General features: G+C 37.9%; 1 protein-coding gene across 1 annotated transcript in view; it reads left to right on the top strand.

Moving 5' to 3' along the window:
- Positions 1-21,906, top strand: part of MED23 (mediator complex subunit 23) — a 49,432-nt gene that overhangs the window by 5,230 nt on the left and 22,296 nt on the right. Inside the window, exons 4-15 of the mRNA XM_004702230.2 lie at positions 869-967; positions 1,931-2,032; positions 2,457-2,526; positions 3,899-4,011; positions 7,922-8,017; positions 8,559-8,576; positions 14,141-14,341; positions 16,322-16,465; positions 17,718-17,863; positions 18,935-19,180; positions 20,323-20,465; positions 21,425-21,599. Coding sequence (XP_004702287.2) covers positions 869-967; positions 1,931-2,032; positions 2,457-2,526; positions 3,899-4,011; positions 7,922-8,017; positions 8,559-8,576; positions 14,141-14,341; positions 16,322-16,465; positions 17,718-17,863; positions 18,935-19,180; positions 20,323-20,465; positions 21,425-21,599 — 1,553 coding nt within the window. The remainder of the gene's footprint in view (positions 1-868; positions 968-1,930; positions 2,033-2,456; positions 2,527-3,898; positions 4,012-7,921; positions 8,018-8,558; positions 8,577-14,140; positions 14,342-16,321; positions 16,466-17,717; positions 17,864-18,934; positions 19,181-20,322; positions 20,466-21,424; positions 21,600-21,906) is intronic.

Below are 21,906 nucleotides of genomic sequence, written 5' to 3'. Positions count from 1 at the left end.
CATCCTGATTTCCCAGAACTCGCATACGTCCTTGTTCTTTTTCTTAGTCTCAATGTCAAGGCGCAGAAGCAAACAGCAGATACTGACACCTGGGTCGTGAGACTTCTCAGCCGTTTCAAGGCTGAGTCTTAATGGCCTTCAACACCCTGGTCTCCAATAGTTCCTGGAATAATCCAGTATCTTTTCATTCCATTTTTCCACAGTTTTTTGAGTCCTCGTATTTCTGTCCGTCATGAGTTAAGCATTTTTGTCCTTTGTAACATTAGAAAAGTAAAGAAAGTTAGATTTTCATTTTTAAGTGACATTGCTGGTTCGTATTATGTAACCTTTATAGCACTCTCTTTGGAACACAGCTCTTTTCTTGAATTAATGTTACAGACTTAAGTGTTCACTGATTCAGAAGAGTGAAAGGTGTGATCTTGAAGTTTTTCCCTAAGCACATTACCCTGAAACCTTTGAATGAGGCCTAATTTACAAGTAAATGGCATTGGTGATTCCATGGTAGAATTCTCACGTTTCCTCTTGGGTTGGATTCAGGGGCAGTCACCCCATCTCTCATTGGCAAATCGCATGCTGCTATGCTACAGAACAAGTTGCAGCACGCTTTCCAGACTAAGAGTAGGAAGGAAAACCCAGCAATTACTTCCTAAAACCAACCAGTGGAAACCCGATGGATCACCACAATCTGATCTGTAACTGACCGTGGGACTGGTTCCGTGCACTGGGTCTCCTGGATCCTGTGCCAACTTGACAGCTGCTAACAACAGCCAGAGGAAACATCCTATTTCAGAATCGGGGCATGTTTTAACGTTAGCTAGCCCACGGCATGCTACTTACTTTTAACCCATGTCTGCCTGTCTTACTCCAGGGCGTTCGAGATCTTTTAAAAGTGATTTTGGAGAAAATCTTGACAATTCCTAACACAGTGAGCTCAGCTGTTGTGCAGCAGCTTCTGGCAGCCAGAGAGGTAATCTAAATACAGCTGAAGTTCATGGATCTTCACCTCCCAAAGCCCAGCTTGGTTGAGTTCTGCTATTAAACTTTTAGTTGTTTGTAAATGTCCGATTTGTTTATTTCTACAAAAGTTTCATATATGCTCAAAGATACAATTTCACTACAATCGGGAATTTTTGACTAATTTGTTGTGACTTTAACGATGAAAACATTAATAAAGATATTGGGATATTTTAAACCTTCAGAAGAGGTCATCTAATGGGCCGCATGAACTATCTTCATGCTTTGTAGCACATGTTGCAAGGATAGTTACTCTGGTCTATTCTTGTCCTCGCAAGTCTACCAATTTTTAAAGCATATTGAGAGTAGTTGACTAACCATCAACAATCCATTCCATTGTTTATTAATCTTTGTTTTTAGAGGTTCTTTACATATACATGAATTGCTTTCTACTGCAATTTAAGACCAGTGCATCCATGTAGTTTTTGCTAGTCTTTTTGCTGTTGTTGTTACTGTTGTATGTAAAAGGCTGACAGACTACTAATAAAAGTAGTAACATTTCCATATATGAAAGCCAAGATAGATAACCCTTCAGAAACAGTAACAGGAGTAATGGTTCCTTGAGGGTACAGGAAGGGGGTGGGGAGGGAGACATGGGGAGCTGATAGCATTAATGACTGTATGACCCCACTCGATGGGATGAACAGCAGAATTGTATATGAGTGGATATATCAGATTGTGTAAAATATGACACCACTCCCCAAAAAAGCTATTAAATGGTTAAAACTAAATACGGGTTCCTGGGGGATAGGGCGGGGTAAGGGAGGTGATTAAGGGGAGCTGATATCAAGGAGTTCAAGGAGAAAGAAAATATTTTGAAACTGATTGTGGTAGCAATGTTATGATATCTGTCACTCCCAATAGAATCATTAAAGCTTAAAAATTTAAAGTAACATTGTCCTTTTTTTTCACATAGGTTATAGCATATATCTTGGAAAGAAATGCCTGTTTGCTGCCGGCCTATTTTGCAGTTACTGAGATCAGGAAACTGTATCCTGAGGGAAAACTTCCACACTGGGTACATTTGATATTTTCTAAAATTTTAAGTTGAAGTTCAAGTTTTAAATTTGTTATAATTTTGTTATTTTTTTAAGATTTTAAAGAAGTAGTCACTACTTTCCTTAAATAATGTACGTATATTTCAATCCTTATGATGCATTGCTTTGATTTCCCTGCTGTGCCATTGAAGCAGTTCATCTATGTGATTAAAATACACACAGCTTCATTGCATAGCTAAGGATATGGTGGTGTGACATGGCTTACTCAGGGAAAGCTAAACTGGTAGGTAATTGTTTGAAAGCAAAAGGGAATAATCTTTGAGTAATTAGGAAGTGCCGGGCAGCACTAAACATATGATCTCATTTTACATAAATAATTGTGTTCGGAGAAATTTTGAATTTATTTTCATATTTAATTGTGTGTTATCTTTTTTTTTTTTTTAGTTACTTGGAAACCTGGTATCAGATTTTGTGGATACCTTCAGGCCCACGGCAAGAATAAACTCCATTTGTGGTAGGATAATTTAAAATATATTAAATGGCACCTGATTTTTAGACTCTAACTATTAAACAAAGGAACAGAATGATAGCTCAGTTGTGTCTCAGTGGCTTGTCATTGTAATAACTTTCTAAGAGGATAGAGAGAAAAATAGGTATAAAGACTAGGTCTGAGCTTCAGGTAGAAAGCTCTAGTAGGTGCTATTATGTTTAATACAGCTGGTAAAGCACCATAGCATCTAGATAACTAAAATTCCAACAGACCACACAGTGGTCATGTACATGAGAATATCAGGCCCCTTCACTTTGTTTTTATTCTTAACCTTTGTTTTTTATTTCATTTATTTTGTTTTCCATTTGTCATGATTTGCTAGTCTCTGAACTTTCTTGACAAAAATGAGCATATAATTTGGCAGTTTTTGCAGTGCCCACATATACCCATGAATTATTTCTAAAAGTCATGATGGCCTCAGAGCCATCTGGGAATTAGACCATTATTTATTCATTGATCAAATAGTAAGAACTTTCTGAACAAGCTACTGTTCTAGAAGTATAAAATAGATATTAGACCACCTGGGGTATATTTTTTAAATTCTCAGACTCTTAGCTCTTTTAACTGGGTTAGTTATGCCATTTAGAGAGCCGTGGAAGTGATTCGTGTTTGAAAAGAAAAATGATGAGTTGAATTTGCGATGCCTATGGGAGATCCAAAGGAGCCCTGAGAGCCCTGGTGGATAATGTTGCACTGCTAGCTGCAAAGTTGGCAGTCTGAGCCCACCAGATGCTCGTCAGGAGAAGGGTGAGGCGCTCTGCTCCCGTAACGATTCTCAGCCTTGGAAACTCTTGGGGTTTACTGTGTGTTGGACTTCACTTGGTGGCAGTAAGTGGGCAGGACATCCAAGTAGTGGTTACTTGTTAGGCAGTTGAATATATAAGCGGAACCTTATCTGCTGTATCGAGTCCTCCGGCATCCTGCCTACTATGGTTAATCTCCGTGATCTTCTATCAAGGGGCATGTAGTGAATTCTTTTACTTTGTGGTTACACAGCCCGTTGCAACTACTCAACTCTGGTATTTAGTGCAAAAACAGTGTGTACCCATGAAACTATGGTAAACCGGTGATTGTCTGGATTTGACTTGTGGGTTGTAGTTTACTGAACCCCTGATGTAACCATGTGGACCTGATGAAGACATTTTTGAGTTTGAAAGGCCTGTATTCATTTTAGAGTAAAACTAATTAAAGAAAATTTCCGAACTTCTCTCTTGTGTTTGCTTGATCCTTTATTCACTTACTATTTAAAGACTTGCTACGAATACCTAAAGTTAGGGATCCACCTTCTCATTTACCTTAAAACACTTTTTTCTCTTTTCTTTTTCTAACTGCACAGGTCGCTGCAGTCTTCTGCCAGTTGTAAATAACTCCGGTGCCATTTGTAATTCCTGGAAATTAGACCCTGCCACTCTTCGTTTTCCTCTGAAAGGCCTTTTGCCATATGATAAGGTATGTTGCTAAACATAGTGGGGCCTTGCGTTTATCTGACTGTTTCAGCCCAGTATAAGATATGTGATGCCAAGTTATAGCCCCGTAGCCTCAGGAAGTAATTTTCTGGGTCGTTAAGTTTGAATTTGGTTTTCAAGTTAATGTTGTTATTGTTGACATACAGCAAAAATGTTCTCATTGAGTCATTTCTGCAAGTACGATTCAGTGACACTGAGTACAGTTTTGAGTTGTGCCGCCATTGCTACCCTTCCACCATTAACATAGACTCAGTGCCCCCTAAGGTCTCTGTTTACCCTTTCAAATTACTGCTGTCACATGTATTGTTTTTAAAAGAGCATCCTGTTCAAAGCAGACTTTCTTTTAACTAGATTAACAAAAGTACTGCTTAGTTTCAAGATGACTTTAGGGAATATTTTTGGTTTCAGTTTTCAAGATTCTTTTCAGGGCAGTAGTTTCAGGGGTTCTGTCCAGTCCCCATTGCCTCCAGGGAGTTTGGAGTCCATAAGAATTTGAAATTCTGTTCTGCATCCCTCTCTCTCTACCAAAATTCTTTTATAGACTCTTTGCTCAAAATGATCAGTAGTATTAGCTGGGCACCATTCAGTTCTGCTGACCTCAGTTGTTCGTGGAGAGAGTTAGCCACACATTGCATATACTCCTCCTAGTCTTTGCTCTCCTCTTTTCCTTTGTTGCGCTTTCGAATAGAGACCAATCGGATAGCCGCTTGCAATAAAGTAGGAGGTAGGCTAGAGACATTAAACATGTTATTAGGCTAATTAACTGAAATATTCCCTGGAACCATGATCCTGAGCGTCCAAGCCAAGGAACAAATCCCATGAAGGTTTCAGTGGTACATCAGTAGTCTCGGCAGCTTTTTCTTTTTTTCTTTCTTTTTTTGGCCATTGTTGTAAATACCTCTGTCGCACATATTCTGCCAATTCATTTTTCACAGGTATACAATTTGTTTACAGCATTTACAATGTTTGGCTACAAATGTTTAATATTTATAGTCTGATAAGTGGTTTATCTTGTTATTCCAGTATTCAACTATACCTAGTGGTTTGTGATAGTGCTGATGTTTATTCCTTGTTGCTCCAGATTTGGCAAAGCACTTGGAGATAGAAAACTTAATTTTTAAATTGACTCCTAAAAATAGATATGCAGTATCCTTAAAATTGAAGAAAGAATGGGTCTTCAGTGTTTTAGTTTGACAAAAGGTGGGGGGGTGTAATACTGAAATAGAAAAGTCTCAAAGAAAAAGCCCTCAGATAGCAGGAAAATAATATGTGAGAATTAACAAAACCTATGAGCAAATTTGATGAGACTTATTATATTCTCTTGGAGATGGCCTGGTAAGCAGAATAAGGTGGGGGCATGCGGAGGTGGGTGGTGGTCAAAAATGTTTTTTTAAAAGTAAAAAAGGACAGTAATTTGGTAACTTACTGAAAATGAGAAGTATGACAGGTCTAGACTTTGAGAGTCCAAAGGGGCAAAACTTTAAGATGGGAAAAAGTGGTAAACTGAATAGAACTTACCATTATTGTCATGGAATTGATAGGAGCCCTGGTGGTATAGTGGTTGTTCATTGGGGTTTTGATTCACATGATCAGCAGGTCAAAATCACCAGCACTTTCCACTGGGCTCTCTACTCCCAGGCAATGAGAGTGAGTCATAGTATTCATACTGAAAAGAACTAACTTAGTATGTGTCAAGCACTAGTCCTTTAATAGCTGCTCTTAATGAGTCTTACTGTCTCCATGACAAGATGGCGATTCTGACACACAGGGCAGTAACTTAACTAAGATCCCACATTTAGGAAGCAGTAGGTAGAGCCAGGATTTGAATCTAGAATGTGGACATTGTGTTTATGTTTACAATGATTAAGGGATTGAAAACTACCTTCCATTCCTCTTTGATTAGAATTCGGAGTAGAAAAATGTTCTTTACTTAGTGTGATGCTTAAGACTTTAATGTGATGATAGCGTTAATAGTCGTTTCTAATTAATTGTAAAGGAAAGAGAGCTTACTTTATCAGATAACTGTAATTCTGATATGCCTTTAAGGGGCACCGCTCAAACTGTTATATTAGGCCTGCAGATTTAACTGATCCTTCTTTTAGGTCGTTCTTGTTGCAACTGCACCTGTGTTAAGTCCGCTCTCTAAAATTTTCTACATAAAGCCATGCACTTCGTTACTGTTTTCATATGTTCTCAAGGAGTCCTTTCAAACGATACCTTGACGCTGATGCTTATATAACCACATATATGTTACAAGGGGAATGCATAGCGACTTTGGTGACTGGGATGAATTGAGAGGGATGGTGGCACAGCTGTGAAAGATTCAGATGCTGTAACAGAAGGTGACAGTTTGAGCCTCGCAAACTCTCTGCTCCCATAAGGATTTTGGCCTCAGAAACCATCTGGAGGCAATTCTTATTCTATAGTGTCACCAAGAGCTATAATAGACCCAAGGGCAATGGCGTTTAAATAAGGCCAGCTAGGAATCAAGTTTTCTGTTGTGTTCTTTATAAAAATAAGAACAATTTAACACAATTAGTATTTATTTTTAAGTTCTCTACCTTTCAATTGCACAGTCTTATAGATTGAGTTGTGATTATGTGCATATTTTTGTTTCATCTACATAATGTATGCATATATGCATATGAAATATGTCCGTAGGGGTGCATGCATAAGTACGAGAGATCTGCAAAAAGTTCTTGGGAAAATGGCATTATCTTTTACGTCTGTTTTCCCGAGAACGTTCTGAAGCCCCTCATGGACGTGTGAAGTGCGGTGGAGGAGATGGGCTTGGAAGGCCTGGGTTCTGAGTTCATCTTCACTGTCACCCTCTGACTTTGGGCGAGTCCCTTGATTTCACTTTCATCTCTATCTGTTGAGGTGTTTGAAAAGGTTAACTGTGGGCACAGAAATTCTGTTGTTTTTCCCACTACCCAACAGATCATTCAAAACACACACATATCTAATACTACTCAAATGGAATTTGAGATAAACTTTGCAGTGACTGCTTCAAAATGCTATGTTTAGCAGTATAAATGGAAGTGAAAGGGACGTGTCTTGGAAAATTTCAAATGACTTCAAAGCGGTCGAGTATGCATAGAAGAGTTAGAATGAGCTAAAGAGAATTATTTCTAAGTTAACATGTTTTTGTATTGATCTGTATTGAGTGAATTAGCAAGTATAAATAGACATGACTCATTAACATCTCTAAAAGTTTATATATTTGAGAGCAAAAAACAACTTTTGAGAATCTTACTAGAGAAAAGAGGAGCTCATTTCAATATGTGTAGCTCTTGGATTGGAGATATTTGATAGCTTTTCAAGTTGTCATTTGGAACAAGGCTACAAATTCTAAGATATTTTGGTTTTCAATATAGCTTTCTACTCTGATATTCATTATAAACTTAGTTTTGTGATGAGAAATTGTCCACTTAGAGAAAAATTTGCTGTTAAGCTTCAACAGAACGGAAGGAAGGATCTTAAGGAGACTTCTGAGCAATATCACATGGGACAAAATCTGTATAACTGACATTGTGAGGTTTTACAACTTAAACTTGTAAACCTTTTGTATTTCCAGGATAGTAGCATGGAAAGTGCACTGGATGTGGGGGAGGGGCTGGAAGGTCGCTAGTTTCACCTTCACTGGTACAGCCTGTGTGTGTCACCCTGGGCAAGCCCCGTGTCACCTCACTGTAACCGCTTGTCAATTGAGAGGTTTTAACCAGTTAACTGTAAGCACTAAAACCCTATGATTTTCCTTTCTCCTACTAGATACTGCCTGCTGTGTGATGGTAACAAGTGTCTTTAGAAGGTTTTTAAATCCCATTTTCAAATGCGTTAATTCACAATTAACCTTGATCTTGAAGCAATAATTTTCTTTATTTTCTTTAAAGGATCTGTTTGAACCACAGACTGCTTTGTTGAGATATGTATTGGAGCAGCCTTATTCCAGGGATATGGTCTGCAATATGCTAGGTTTAAATAAGCAGGTACTGTACTGTGCTGGAAACCTAGTAAATTCTGCATAGAATCTGCACTATTCTTTTCTCCTTTCTTTGCTATAGCTAACTGAGCAAAACAGTTAAGAACTAGTTGGTGATTTTTAAAATATGTAATTTATAAACACTATTGTTACTATCGTGTATATATTGCTTTAAAAACTGTAAATTAAAAGAGATATTTAAAAAGTTGGTTTATTTTGCATTGCTTTTTTTTCTATAAGGCCAGTTTCAAGTATACCTTTTGCCAGAGAAACCTACACATGACATAACCATAATTTTTTGGACTTTTTAATTTTTGTTTTTGCTTGTTTGTTTGGGTGTCTATTTTTGTAACCCCTGGTATCTTCAGTGCGGCCTCACTGCTGGTTACTGCTTGGTGTTTGGTCTTCAGGGTTTAACATGTGGGAGGGTTTGTGCTGACTCTGGGTTCCTTGAGGCTGGCCTCATAGTCACTGTTTTGTCTTTTCTTTTTTTCTTCCTTTATTTTTGTTCTGTCCTGTCTTGTCCTGCCCATCCTCCAATGCTCTAGACCTTGAACATTGCTCAGGTATGTTCACAACCTTACTGTTGTATTGTGACTAACGATACGCTGGCCGCTTTGTAGCCACTGATTCCATTTAGAGAATACGTGTATGGTCGGGGCTTGAAATTGGCAGGACCATGCTGAGACCAAGGCCACTAAAACAAATTTCTTCTTGGGATATGAGAGTTATTTTTGCTGGATTGTTTTTGTTTTTATTTTTTATTTTTGGTGTTTGTTTTTTTAATTTTTTATTTTTTTTTTAATCAGAGAGACAACACCTGGCACTCACTAAAAGAGCCTGTCGCTTTTTGATGGGTTGTTTTTCCTTCCCACTCCATTTTATCGTTTTTCATCCTTTAGTGCTAAAGCTAGCCTGGTGGAATTTTCAGAGATGGAAAGATTGGTGGTGGCTTCTCTCTTTCCAGACTATTAAAACAAATCAATCAACCAGAATAACAACCACAAAAAAAAAACAAAAACTTACATTGCTTTGCCTTAAAATAAAACAAATTAGAAATGAAACCATTAACAAAACCAAAAAGAAAGAAAAACCCACTTACTATAGATATGCTGCTTTTAAAAGTTGGAGTGGTCAACTTTATACAAGGGAATACTTTTTTGTATACCTGGGGATTGACTAAAAAATGTCACACTCTTAGGTGGCCCCACACCTGTTGCACAAACACCCTTCTTTGTCCGTCTTTGCCAGCAGTGACGTCCTGGAGTGGGCTCCTGCAGTGGAAGCTCGCCCAGGGTGGGAGCGAAGCTCTGTGGCGCACTCTGTAAGCCGCACTCTTGTGCCGTCCCAAGTCTCTTGCCAAGACTTTGCCCCTGTGAGCAAAATAGTGGTTCCAATTCTTTTTGTTAAAACCTTTTTGAGCTCAACATAGTAAAACACGCCAGCTTTTCTTTTTTAAAAAGCCATCCTTGTCTAGGGCATCTAAAGTAGCGTTGCTGTTTGCAATACTATAGTGAAGGTTGTGCCAGTGCTTCCATTTATAAAGCCCTGTTTTTAAGGACATATAGCTTGGCCATAAAACTTGCTCAGTGTTGAAACTTTGCATGCCAAACCTCACCCTAGTAGCAGTATCTCTTTATTATTTTTAAGTTTTTATTTCTTCTGAAAAAATTGACCAAGTTTCCTTGTTCGGACAAGCTTTTGTACATGTGAAATTAAACCATGCTGCAGTATCTGACAGTGACTTCCTATAGTCTGTCAATTTAACATCTTACAGCACCAACTCCTTTAATTCCGGTCAACTTTTCACTTGAATTAGAGGTAAGTATTCCGTTTGGGGGGGGAAAAAGTCCTTCCTTCTGTCTTAAAAGTCATTTATGCAGTAGCTTTGAACTTTGGATCATAGTTGACTCAGTGGTCTTACTGTTCGGTGGAAAATGTCCTAGTGCTTGAGCTGCAGCTCCCTTCCCCCACATAGCCTTTCTTTCTTTGGGGGCAGATTGATTCAGACTAGAGACTGATTGTTCAGAGAAGAGTGTTTCTGATTTGATCACTTCAATACAAGTTTCAACCTAAAAAAAGTTTATGACTAAGACATAATTCCGTAAAAAATAAAGTTTATAATGGAAATGCTGACAGAACATTATTAGTATTGGTCCCACTGTAGTGTAAACATTGTCAAACATTCACAATCCATCAGTAATTGTTTGATAGGAGACCCTGTAGTGAGAGGATTTGTACATGGTAGGTAGTATGCTGAACTGACTTGATACGGTTTGTTGTTGTTAATTTTTTTCTCCTGGAAAGTAAATGTAGAAAATGTACACACTAGTACAAGATGCATATGATTAAAATTAACTAAGTTATCTTCTTGCAACTTTGATCATTATAGAACTATACCTGCACCTATACTTTCTTGTCCTTTCTCTAGCAATGCAATAATTTACTTAAAACTTGAAACCTTTTAAGAGCTGTGCATATTGCATTTTCCAGTAGGAATTGGGCTGTATTTTGTCCTAAAATTGGTTTCATTCAGAATGTCATAAATAGCCCAGTTTTGTGACCAGCAAGGTGGCGTGTTGGACTTAGATGCACAGTGGAAACACTTTATTATATTTGGTTACACAAGACTTTGCATTCTTGATCCTGAATAAATATATTACAAAACAGATACATCCTGTAGCTCTTATGATAATGTGAACTCTGGTTATGCCAAGACAGGCAAGTACTGGGCTAATCATTCAACTTATTACAGACAGGTTGTATTTGAAATTGGTATTAATTGGCTTAGCATTTTAGATCTCACCCGCAGCCTTCTTGATTAAAGAAGAAAGTAGAATAAGTGACAGAGCCTTCGTCTTTCCAGTGTGTCCTGAGTTTTAAAATTGATTTCTAACGCTAAAATAAAATTGTTAAATTATGTAAACCCACCTAAATATAGTATAGTATAAGGTAAGGGGACCAGATTTTAACATTGGTAAAGCGGGACAAAAGCGGGACACCATTGATAAAACTCATATCCTGGAAAAATAGCCACATGGCAGCCGAAAACCGTCTACCTCCAGCCGTTCCCTAGCTTGTCATACATTCTTTCCAAAAATCGGGACTTTTTAAAAATGCTGAGGACGCGGGAAAAATTGTTAAAAATCAGGACTGTCCCGCCAAAAGTGGGACGTCTGGTCACCTTGTGGCAAAGTGGTTAAGTGCTTAGCCACTAAGCCAGAAAGAAGGTCAGCAGTTCAAATCCACCAGCCATGCCATGGGAGAAAGATGTGGCAATCCCTTTCATTAAAGATTATAGCCTTGGAAACCTTATGGGGCAGTTCCACTCTGTCCCCCAGGGTCACTGCATTGGGAACTGACTTGACAGCAGTGGGTTTAAGTCCAGTGTGCTAAAATGCCACAGCAGAGTCATACCACAACTAGTAGATGAAAAGTTGTGCCCTTAATTAACGTAGGTTACTAGGAATGAAGATGATCATTTGGCCTTTTGAAATAGTGGTAGCATGCACTAGGTTAGTGCTGATGTTTCTATTAATGACTTGCAACTGCTTTTTAACTTGTATCAGTGGAAACACTGAGATAGGATTCCAGTGCAATTTGTGCCATTGTGTAGAAATTGAATCATTAAAATGTCAAATTTAGATGTTATCAAAATGCATTTTAACTAATGGCACATCTACATAAACTAACAAATTCAACTATATTTGCCTAACTAAAGATACATTTACATATGATACAAACTAACAGATTTGACAATCTGTGCCTGTATTTTATAGCCTTAAATTTACTAAATCTCTCAGAAAGCAAAATGATGAGCCACAGACATAATATCCATTGGCTATGGATGTACCTTGGTCTAGTGATTTCACATTAACCTTTATTCATTGATCATTAAACTGCTTTGCAAATTTTCATGTGTTCCCATTTGTAAAATAGCCTTTTATGTGTAGGAGAATGTTAATTTTAATGTTTCCGTCTGTGAGTAATTGAAAACTAAGTCAGAACTACTTCTACGATCATTTCATACAAGACGCTGTTTCTTTCTTTCTTGGTACGCGGGTGATTGGCAAACGGCAACACATTGAAGCTGTCTCTCAAGCTGGCTAAGACCTGGTCCTTGGCTTTAAGCAGAAGCACCTGGGGAATGTGGCGCTGCTCCTGATAGATGTTTTGTCACCCTCAGCCGTGAAGCACCAGAGATTCTCTGGCGAATTTCAGACCTTAAAGAATATGTGGGAGTAATTTGAAGCACTACATACATTGAAAGTCTTATCAGCTTTAACTGTAAATTTCCTAGTACTTGCATGATAAATCTCTCCATATTTTGACTTCCCTCTTCAAATTACTAGCTGTATGATTGTCACTACACCCCTGAACATATGTAGGTGAAAATCCATTTAAATAAATAAATAAATACTAAAAAGGAAAACTCCAAAGTAACTGAGGTGCTAAAGACCCGCTTCATTTAGCTTTGCTCTTTTTGTTTTTGTTCTTTTTGTTTTTGTTTTGTTTTTTCCTGAAGCAGATTGATTGAAGACCATCATGGCTGGAGGAATAGATGTCAAATCAGTTAGTTTTCCAAACTAGAGGCAACTACCCAGCATTAGTGAAAAATTGCTACTGGAAATCCTGGCTTTACTTCTTTTCACAAATTTTTCTGACTATTGTATACTTTGAATGATCTCCCTCTAAATTTGTGTTGTCTGACACATTCCTTAGGTTGTTGGTGGTTGGCAGAACAGTGAATTTCAAGCCCTGTACACAGTAGTTTTGCATGCTGGTTTAAGAAATAGTCTGTAGTGTTGTCTGTTGCACTTTGCTCTGCTTCATAACGATAATTCCATTTGGAGGAAAAGTACTGTAGTCTCTACTGGTGGTGTTAATATTGCTCTCTGTAAACCTGTAATGTGGTTGAGCTGTGATCATGGCATTGTGTTTTGGGGGAAAATCTATGGAACCAACCATTGATGCTTCCTGTTCGGGTTAGATGTTTGTTTGATCTGCATGCTTTTAAAAGAGTGCAGCTGGAGTAGAGCTTTACAAGTTTGAAGCCGGCAAAGAGCATGCAAAAAAAGGGGATGCTGTCATTTTATTTTTCCCAAATCCGTCCCCATTTTGCATTTTTCCCCGAAATTTGGAGAAATCATATCCCTTTTTCATGGCAAAAGATTAAATAATCACATCCAAAGTTGAGAGGGAAAGCATTGATATTAGTAATTATAATCACTAGAAAGACCTACAACTGCCTGACTACTAAGTAATATTGCATATTTATAAAGGAAATATGAAGGTGGCTTAAATATGGCTTGACATATTTCTTTTGGCAAAATATTATTTTTTTTAAACTATAAAGCACAGATCTTTTTGCCTCTAGAAAGGGAAGTTGCATTTTCATGTATTAGTGTTTAAACTCAATTCTTTTTCTTATTTTAGATTTGAAAATAGTCTAATTATAATTAAAGCTGCATTGTGTTTGGCTTCTAAGAGGGGAAAGTAGAGGTTAACTGTGGCATCAATTTTTTTTTTTTTTTTTTGCAGAGCAAGTTTCCGCTTCAGTATTTGGTTATTATGGTTAATGCCACAAATGGAAAAAGAGAGTTTGAATAATCTAATGGCTTTTTAGGAATACCTTTGTACATGAAGTTAGTGTAAACCCGGGCTTACTTTGAAATGAGTACATTTACATACTGCTTTATTTGCTCTCCCATCACAGTACTTGATCCCTGGAAATCCAGGGTTTTCATATTTTGAGTTAGATTGCAAAATGAATACTGCTGTACCTGTTCCATTTCTCTTCAAATGTTTCCCTTTTTCAAAGACAAAGAGCAAAAATGTTCTGTCTAGTGCCCTTTGTTGAATTGAAACAAAATATGTTGAGTGGAAGTCAAAAGTTAATGGAACTGATGTATTGTGGGAGCCCTGAAAGAAAAATTTTGTGTTGAAACTTATCCTCTCTGTCCATGTAACACGATGCAGCTTTGATTGACTAGCCTAACTCTCTAACTTCTGCAATTCAACTTCATCCCATGCTTCCCAGCCTCTTGTTACAATTAATGCACATTAACTGGTAACTTGTGAAACTAACCCGCAGGCTTTTGGAATACTGTATGTAATCTCTGCCCTACAGCACAAGCAGCGCTGCCCTGTGCTGGAGGACCAGCTGGTGGATCTGGTGGTGTACGCGATGGAGCGCTCAGAGACGGAAGAGAAGTTTGACGACGGGGGAACCAGCCAGCTCCTGTGGCAGCATCTCTCGAGTCAGCTCATCTTCTTTGTGCTTTTCCAGTTTGCAAGTTTTCCACATATGGTTCTTTCTCTTCATCAGAAGGTATGTACCAAATCTTGCTCTCCAGCTTTCCTCTGTTAGTATGTTTTAGATGGTGTGGGCATTGCCTAGTGGTTTTATTTGGATAGTGCCACAGGTTCGGAGCCAATATTTCTGTTTTGTTAAATGTTTTTATGGTTTCCTAACTTTCACTTTCTTGTCACTGTGAAAGCAAGATTCGTTCATTCATCCTGGGTGATCCTAGTGCAGGGAACAGTGGACACCAGATGAAAGGGCACTCACTGTATATACTCTCATGGAGTCTCCTCTAAGGGGCAGATACATATATCAGTCAACGTTCAAGGCAGTTCCCTCAGAACCCATAAAACAACTGGAAAAGCCCACATTTCTTACTTTAGGTGATCTGGAACATTAACTGAAATGGGAGAAATTATGAGTCAAAGCCCTCGGGTGGAAGATGTAGAAGAGGTTTGGTGAAGCCTGTTCAGGAGCCTGATGTGGCCATGGATTATCACCAGCTTTCTGGATAGCAGCACACATTCAAAGCAATGAAGTTGGCCACTGCCTTTGAGCCTTTGATTACTGTATATCATGTATGTTGCTCTTGTTTTCTAAGAGGGAGATTCTAGCAGGCCTTCTACCAGTAATTTTTTGCTGTTCCAGGTAACATTTTAGTTCACCCACAATTTAAAATTTTGGTTCAAGGGGAATAGCATCTACTAAGGAAATCAAAGAAGTCCTTGGTTAAGTACTTGACAACTAGGGAGAAGTTGGCAGTTCAAACCTACCCAGAGGTACCTCGAAAGACAGCTTTAGTGCTCTGCTTCCAAAAACCTTGAAGACTATTAAGTGGTTCTGTTATGTGAAGCTATGTCACTAGAAATTAAAATCAACTTGATGGCAGCTAACAACTGCAACAACAAAGAAATTGGGAGTGATTTTATCATGGAGCTCTTTAAAGACAAGGAGAAACAGTAGTAGTGTGTTTCCCTAGCAGTAGGGTCATTTGGACAGGGACAGAGGCCGTGAGAACTTGGATGAAAATGTGAAGGGAAAAGTCTTTGAGAGCTAGGGACAGTAAGGAGGTGAGGCTAGACAAAGAGAACCTTCAGGTGTTTGTTCTAGAGTGTAGATTTTCTTTCAGAGGCAATGAGGAAAGTGAGGACATCATTATATGCAGTTGAAAATTTCACTGCAAGTGCTCTTATGTAGGAAGATGATGCTGTGGACATAGATGGAGACAAAACCACAAACAAGGATATTAGTAAGAGATAGATACTCCAATGATCCAGGTCAGAGATGCTGAAGACCGATGTCAGGGCCAAGAAGAGAAACCAGGTACCAAGTGTTCCAAAGATGTTAATGGGCCTTGGTACCTGAAAAATAACTGAAGAAATGACAAATCTAAGGTCACTCATTGTTCTTCTTTGGCAGTGAATGGATAAAACTCATTGCTCCCCAGTCGATTCCAACTCAGATTGACCCTCTAGGACAAAGTAGACCTGCCATTGTGGGTTCCAAAGCTATAAATGTTCACAGCAGTAGAAAGCCTCATCTTTCTCCAATGTAGTGGTGGCTCCAAACTGCTGACCTGGCAGTTCAAAGATCATACTTGAATTCAAACAAAGGAAACAACAATGAAAGCTTTGATAAGCAGTTTTTCATTTGTTTTAATTTTCCAATTAAAACAAAAATTCCTTTTGCTATCCTGCAATTCATTTTGATGAATTATTTTAAGAAGAATTTTATTCATCTTAATTGTCATGTACATACATGATCGATTATGTTCTAAAACATTTAATTACATACATATATAGTTGTGTAGGGCTAACAAGGAACAAATCTATGTGCATGTGATATGAAAACTAATGAAGAAACTGGTTGGTCTGTCTTGCAGTGAAATGCCAACATTAGATGTTGACATTGTAAGAATTGAAATAAGGGTTTCCTTGTGTGTGTCTCTCTTTCCCCTCTCCCTTTTGAACTTTCCTTCATTCATATATATTTAAACATCCTCTGTAGTTAGCAGGGCGAGGACTTATTAAAGGCCGAGATCATCTGATGTGGGTTCTCCTGCAATTCATATCCGGAAGTATTCAGAAAAATGCACTTGCCGATTTTCTTCCTGTTATGAAGCTCTTTGACCTTCTGTACCCAGAGAAGGAAGTAAGTTTCCCTGCATAGTTAAGATAAAGTAATGGTAGAACTATGTCTGATTTGTGTGTTAGGGTCTTAGTGTGGTTTTGTGAGAAGAGCACTAACAACAATGTCCTTGCCTTTGTTTGTTGTTTGCATGTACTCCACATGCACAGGAATGCGCAGCCATGGAGCCCCTCCAGGGGTCTTGTTTAATATAGGTTTTGTTTAATATATTGTGATGACGGCTATTATTTTTAATCTTTTTTGGGGGGGGAGGGTGGATTTTTACAGTAATATGAAAAATTGGCTAGAATAGCAAACTCCATGTATCCATCACCAAGAAATATTCTTGATCTTTCCTTCCTTGCCATCTACTTTATTAATGATGGACTATGCAAATTCTAGGTCCTATATCATTTCACGCATCAGTATTCAGTATGCCTAATGGTATACTTCTTTAGAGTGTATATTTCTTTACTGTTTATATATTGTAGAAAAGCATATGTCTTAGAAATCCCATATATTTTCATTTTTCACATTGAGAAAGATTTCTCACACTGTTTAATTTTAAAACCAATAGCAAATAAATATGAAAGAAACTGAACATGTTTCTTTTTTAACTGAAGAGTTAAAGCCATAATTTATATATTAGAAAGTTTTCTTTTGTGTTGGCTTTTCCCCCTCCTAAACTCAATCTAGGTTGCTTCAGATTCTTAAATATTAGTCAATCAGTAGAAAAGAGATAAGTGGAGTTTTTTTACATTGGAAGAGTCTTTTGAAGGTGTTGAATTAAGGAATTTAAATTAAGCGTTGCTAATATTTTCCAAGAGATTTAAAAGAAAAAAACATATCTAGGGTAAATATTTCATAGAGAGTTCACTATAGTATTTCTCTTCAAAATAAGTCATGTATCCTTTAATATGATGGATATCTGGGTTTTTTTTTGTGTTTTTATAAAAGGTAATGTGTTTTTCAAAATCTATTGCTGATTTTGGAAAGACTTTACCATTTAAAAATTATTTTTGTTAGGAAATAATCTGATATTCATCAGGAAAAGCTTAACTCAGCATCTGTGTATTTCTTGTATTCTCTTTGCATATTAAAAACGTAGCCTGTAATCATATCAGCATTTTATGGTGTAAGCCTTCATATATAGTCTGTTAAATATTCAAAGAACCACTAGATGGAATTAATAAAGGATATTTTTTGAAGATAAACATATCAATTGGATTAATTTCATTCTTCTATATTTTATAATATGTACCTTGTTATTTTTCAGTGTATCCCAGTTCCTGACATTAACAAACCTCAGTCAACTCATGCCTTTGCGATGACTTGTATTTGGATCCATCTCAATAGAAAAGCACAAAATGACAACTCCAAGCTGCACATTCCAATACCTCATTCCCTGAATCTTCACCATGAGTGAGTTATTTGTAGCTTGGTAGTTAATTTCTTCACTCATTAAATAGCAGAACTGTAATCTAATATTGATCATATTATTAATGTGAAGATGAGGCAATATAAATTTGACTAATCCCTGCATCAGAAAACACCTGGAACTAAGGAATGATATATCTGAATTAACTCCCAATAAAATGGTTTTGAGAAAGGAAAATAAAAACCCACCTGGAAGATGAATCGTGTGTGTGTGTGTGTGTGTGTGTGTGTGTTTAATTTTTGAGGCTGATCCTGATTTTTACAGGTTGTACTTTAAAGGTATTGATTTCCAAGAGTAGGTAAAATGTTTTGAAGGATCTTAAGTGCTTGGGACTTGAATGGGTTTTTACTGAGATAGGTTTCACTCTGTGGGCCGCCAGGATCTGGTCTGGCTGGCATATTTCCTTTGATCTCTTCTGGAGTTGTAACTCCTCAAAGCGGATGCCCTTCTCAGACTGGTGCCATGGGCAAAGGTGTGGGAACTAGCTGAACTTCTCACCTAGACTTCTACAAAGGATGACCAACTCTAGTCACAGCAGACTGTAGTACATATTTTGTGCCTACATGTCTTTTTAAATGATCACGTATATATTATTAGAAGAATGAGCATTGTTTATTGTAGGATTGTTAGAATTTACAGATAAACCCAAAGGCAATGATAACTTCACGTTTCATTTGATTTGCATTGTATGAGGCACTGACTTAATATCTTTTCACAGTGACTCCTATAAAGGTATATGGTTGTGCACAAGTAATAATTAGAAATCTAGTTCATGGGTTTGTGAAAAGTGCCTTAATTCTCTGAGCAGGAGCCTAATACAAGACTGCATATGTAGTATAACAGAGGCTACTGTTCATTTGTAATTATGCTCCTCTGAAATGTTACCCAATCTTGGGTAGTGTTTTCACTCTAAATTTTGGGAAGAAACAACAATGCCTGTAGGAATAAAGATAGTATCAGCATAATTATATACTGTTTTGGTTTTTTTTTAATACAAGTTAACTTTATGGAAATAATTTGTATTTTTCTGTTTAATGGAACTGGAATTTTTTTAGGTTCTTACAGCAGAGTCTGAGAAATAAAAGTTTACAGATGAATGATTATAAGATTGCCCTATTGTGTAATGCGTATTCTACAAATTCAGAATGTTTTACGTTACCCATGGGAGCTCTGGTAGAAACAATTTATGGAAATGGAATTATGAAGATCTCTCTCCCTGGAACAAGCTGTTTGGCATCAGGATCGATTACTCCTTTACCAATGAACCTCCTAGATTCACTCACAGTTCATGCCAAAATGAGGTATATTTGTTATTAACATAGACTGTGCTTTCGTGATTTTGTGGTGTTTTATGGGTAGGCACATATTGTTAATAGTTACATTTATTTTGTTACAAAAATGAGTTTGGTTTATATAGGAATTCTAGAATTTACAAATAAAACTAAAGAAAGATGAAAATTGCCAGAATCACACCACTTACACAGAATAAAGTTCGTCCGTATTTAGCTTAGATGTCTTTTCCTTGGCATAAATAGGTGTTTTTTTGCTTTGTTTGGTTTGGTTAATTTTACAAGAATGGGCTTATATGTGATGCTGCACTGCGTAAGCATGGAGGCATCTTTAGATTTAAGCAGTGTGGCTTTTTAAAAAGACCAGAGAGGCTGGATGGAGTGTGAGTCTACGTGAGGCTTTCTCCCCAAGGAAAGAGGTAAAGAAAGCCTCGGAAACCGACAGGGGCAGTTCGCCCCATCCTGTAGGGTTGCTATACATCAGAATCAACCTGATGGCAATGAGAAGGCTAGTATTAGTTAAGGTTTCAGGAAGTCAAAATTATATATGGATTTTTAAAGCACTAATCCTTACACTGGATTCGTTTTGTCTTGAGATGGCAGACAACCGCAGCTGCACACTTCAGTCTGGGGTATATATCAAGCAATTCAATTTTTTATAGTAATTCCATAACTTTCTCTGCTTCTCAAGAGCACTTTCAGTATTGCTAATGGTAATTTGCTTGGGTTCCATGATGTCATTTCAGATTTGCCGTATTGCATTGAACATGATGAACATATGTGAGAACCACAATGGATCACTTTTTACTGCAATATACCATTTGCTTGAGAATTGAAATGCTCGCACAAAAATAATTAGCATCCTATAGTTCTTATTTTGGGTTTTTTAATCCAAAAAATGTATAAATGGGCCTGCAGAGTTCAAACCCTATTGTTCGGGGGTCAACTGAATCATGAAAACCAGATTTAATCTCAGGTCATGCAGTGCATTACAAGCAAGTTTCCTTCACTCCTTAAACATATCAAGTGCCTCAGTGTAATTTTTCCTATTTAAATGTAGATTTATACCGAATAAGTTAGCGTAAAGTAGAGGAGCCCCTGCATTTATGCTAACATTGTATGTGTTTGTTTTCTTCTCTTGTGTGTCCCCTCAGCCTTATTCACAGCATTGCTACCAGGGTGATAAAGCTTGCTCATGCGAAGTCCAGTGTGGCCTTAGCGCCAGCCCTCGTAGAGACTTACAGCCGTTTGCTGGTCTACATGGAAATAGAGTCTTTGGGCATCAAAGGATTTATCAGTACGTCCAATTTTCTGGTGTTCATCACCATTGACCCATTCACTCATTACAGGCTAATGAGAACAGGCAGTAAATAAAGTAAAATATGTAGCATATCTTTCATAAGGGGCTAAATGTTATAGTAAAAAATAAAGCAAAAAGGAAACTAAGAAATGGTAGACCCAGAAGAGTGAGTTCTTGAGTTGTGAGAAAAGGGCACTGGGCTCAGGATCTGGGAATGCAGGGGGCAGGGCACACAGGCGTGGTTGCAGTCCCTGTCCCGTGTTCTCCGTGTGTGGTGTGTCTGCTGCTGGCTCACCCCAGGGCAGCAGTACCCAGCTTGGAGGGCCAGGAAGCCTGGCTGGCAGCGGGGACTTTGTATTTCTACGCTGCAGAAGATACATTATATTGTCTTCTGGGCTCTGTGCAGGTTTAAATAATGAATTTGTATCTGTAAGTGTTTCTTTTGATTCATAATAACTCCTAAGTTTTCACCAACCCAGGATAATTTTCATTTTACCCACCATTATACTCTTCCTCCCAGATAATTGGGGAGGAAAGTCAAGTAAAATTTTCTTAGAAGGGAGAAGAGAACAAGAGCAGGTGTGATGCAAGTTTTATATTTGTTATTAAAAAATGAATTTTCTTGTTTCAAACACTTGGGAACATTCACACTGACACAGTAATTTAAAGAGAACTAAAGGAGTGAAGAAAGAGAATTTTCTTCTTTTTTTATCTCGCCTATTTTGTTTTTCCAGATGAACTCGAGATTCATTTTGTCAAATTTCAGGAAAACCAAAAGCAAACTTGGTATCACAATTAAGATCTGTCCGTACCCCCACCCCCACCCCCAACGTATACTATAAAATCATCACGTACATTTTACTCATTGTGACTTTTACAAATGCCTTTCAATGCATGGTTTTTGTTTGTTTTTGTTTTTTACTAATTTGAGCTTTCAAATGATCTGGTTCCTCAAGGTCAGCTTTTGCCGACAGTTTTCAAGTCTCATGCATGGGGCATCTTGCACACACTTCTGGAGATGTTCAGCTACCGGATGCACCACATTCAGCCTCATTACAGAGTCCAGCTCCTGAGCCATCTGCACACGCTGGCTGCGGTGGCCCAAACGAACCAGAACCAGCTTCATCTCTGGTAAGCTCCCTGGAGGCCGTCTGTCCTTAAGACTCATTGGGGACTTGGTTGGCATTGTGGGGCTTACCCTTTACCTCGTGCTAGTTTTCTGTACATATTTGTCAAAGCTTTCTGTTTCTGGCATTTGTCTTTTCCTTGTTTCCTGTGTAGAAGAAACTGAATCCAAGTTCTGGAAACAGAAACCGCTTCAGATACTTGAGTCCTTCCTTCCAGACATTTAGACTGAGAATGAGAACCCCAAGCCTTTGTCGTTAATAAGCTTTGAGAATTTTGCTAGTTTTCAATGTACTTCCGATTATGAATAGAG

This window comes from Echinops telfairi, unplaced genomic scaffold (genome assembly GCF_000313985.2).
Source record: "Echinops telfairi isolate 266 unplaced genomic scaffold, ASM31398v2 ScPeMD7_3533;HRSCAF=4204_0, whole genome shotgun sequence".
Classification (NCBI taxonomy): Eukaryota; Metazoa; Chordata; class Mammalia; order Afrosoricida; family Tenrecidae; genus Echinops; species Echinops telfairi.
The sequence above is the reverse complement of the archived record's forward strand: the minus strand, read 5'-3'. Positions and strand labels throughout refer to the sequence as shown.